The sequence below is a fragment of the Triticum dicoccoides genome, chromosome 2B (assembly GCF_002162155.2).
Source record: "Triticum dicoccoides isolate Atlit2015 ecotype Zavitan chromosome 2B, WEW_v2.0, whole genome shotgun sequence".
Lineage (NCBI taxonomy): Eukaryota > Viridiplantae > Streptophyta > Magnoliopsida > Poales > Poaceae > Triticum > Triticum dicoccoides.
Window position 1 is genome coordinate 439,828,195 of NC_041383.1, and position 1,015 is coordinate 439,829,209.

Sequence of the window (1,015 nt, forward strand, 5' to 3'; positions counted from 1 at the left end):
AATGGCAGTGGTGGTTGATTCAAGATAAAACTATGGTCTAATGGACTTGCTTGGCAGAGCTGACGATCTGATTGTAGTTCTATGATTCGACCAGCGAGTGTCCCCATTCGGCTGAACATATTCATCATGAACAAATTACTCACGAAATCATATCGTCGTGGCTGACACAGTGTAGGTTTGTAGAGCAAAGCGCCAACAAAAACATCGCACCGATGGTAGCACAATGGGTGTGTCTTATAAGATACGTAATATCTGTTCTAAGCAGCACACGACCATGGAAACACAAATCTTATCTATATCCTGATCGCAGAATCTTGGCCACAAACATCTCCAAGCTAAAAACACAAGATAACATCGAATCGTAATGGTTCCAGATAAGTCTCCATCAGCAGGCAATACAGCAGACAGGAGGTACGAGATTGACAAAGGCAGCACCAGTCAGATCACCACAACCAATAATCGGGTTAACGACCTTCAAATTACATGATGATGTGAATGCTCCACTCCGCCTATGCTCCGTCGGTGAGGGACCGCTTCGACGTGCTGATGTAGAGGACTGCACCCAAAGGAGAGGCATCAGAATGGAGAGAAAGCAAGCAAACTGGAGTTTGATTGACATACAGGACATATATACCGTTGTTGCCTCTTATGAAAGCATCTCCATACTTGTTCTTCAGTTGGCCGTTCACGTACTCTTCAGTTTGCTCCATTGCGATGTTCATGTAACCATCCAGACAGGCCAGAATACCTGGTTCAGAGTTGATGTAAATAAAACCCCATCATTAAATTTTGAATAACCATGTCTGGGTGCTAGCCAAGTCAAATGGATAAGAGAAAAATAAGGGGACAGCATTTGCTATAAATTTAGCGTACATATTGCTTTTATTGTACACTTAATGAACTGAGTTGGTATATGTATCCAAGCATGGGAGTTCCAAATGCAACACTAATGCTCATCAAGCAATTGAACATAGTTACTGGATTCGCGATTCGCCACTTCCCATGAACTGAATTC

At 42.8% G+C, this 1,015-nt stretch overlaps 1 protein-coding gene across 1 annotated transcript in view; it reads right to left on the minus strand.

Moving 5' to 3' along the window:
• Positions 1 to 198: 198 nt before the first annotated feature.
• LOC119364108 (U6 snRNA-associated Sm-like protein LSm6) overlaps positions 199 to 1,015 on the minus strand; it is a 5,472-nt gene continuing 4,655 nt past the window's right edge. The window contains exons 2-3 of the mRNA XM_037629520.1: positions 635 to 748; positions 199 to 556 (exon numbers count right to left, since the gene is read on the minus strand). Coding sequence (XP_037485417.1) covers positions 510 to 556; positions 635 to 748 — 161 coding nt within the window. The 3' untranslated portion in view covers positions 199 to 509. The remainder of the gene's footprint in view (positions 557 to 634; positions 749 to 1,015) is intronic.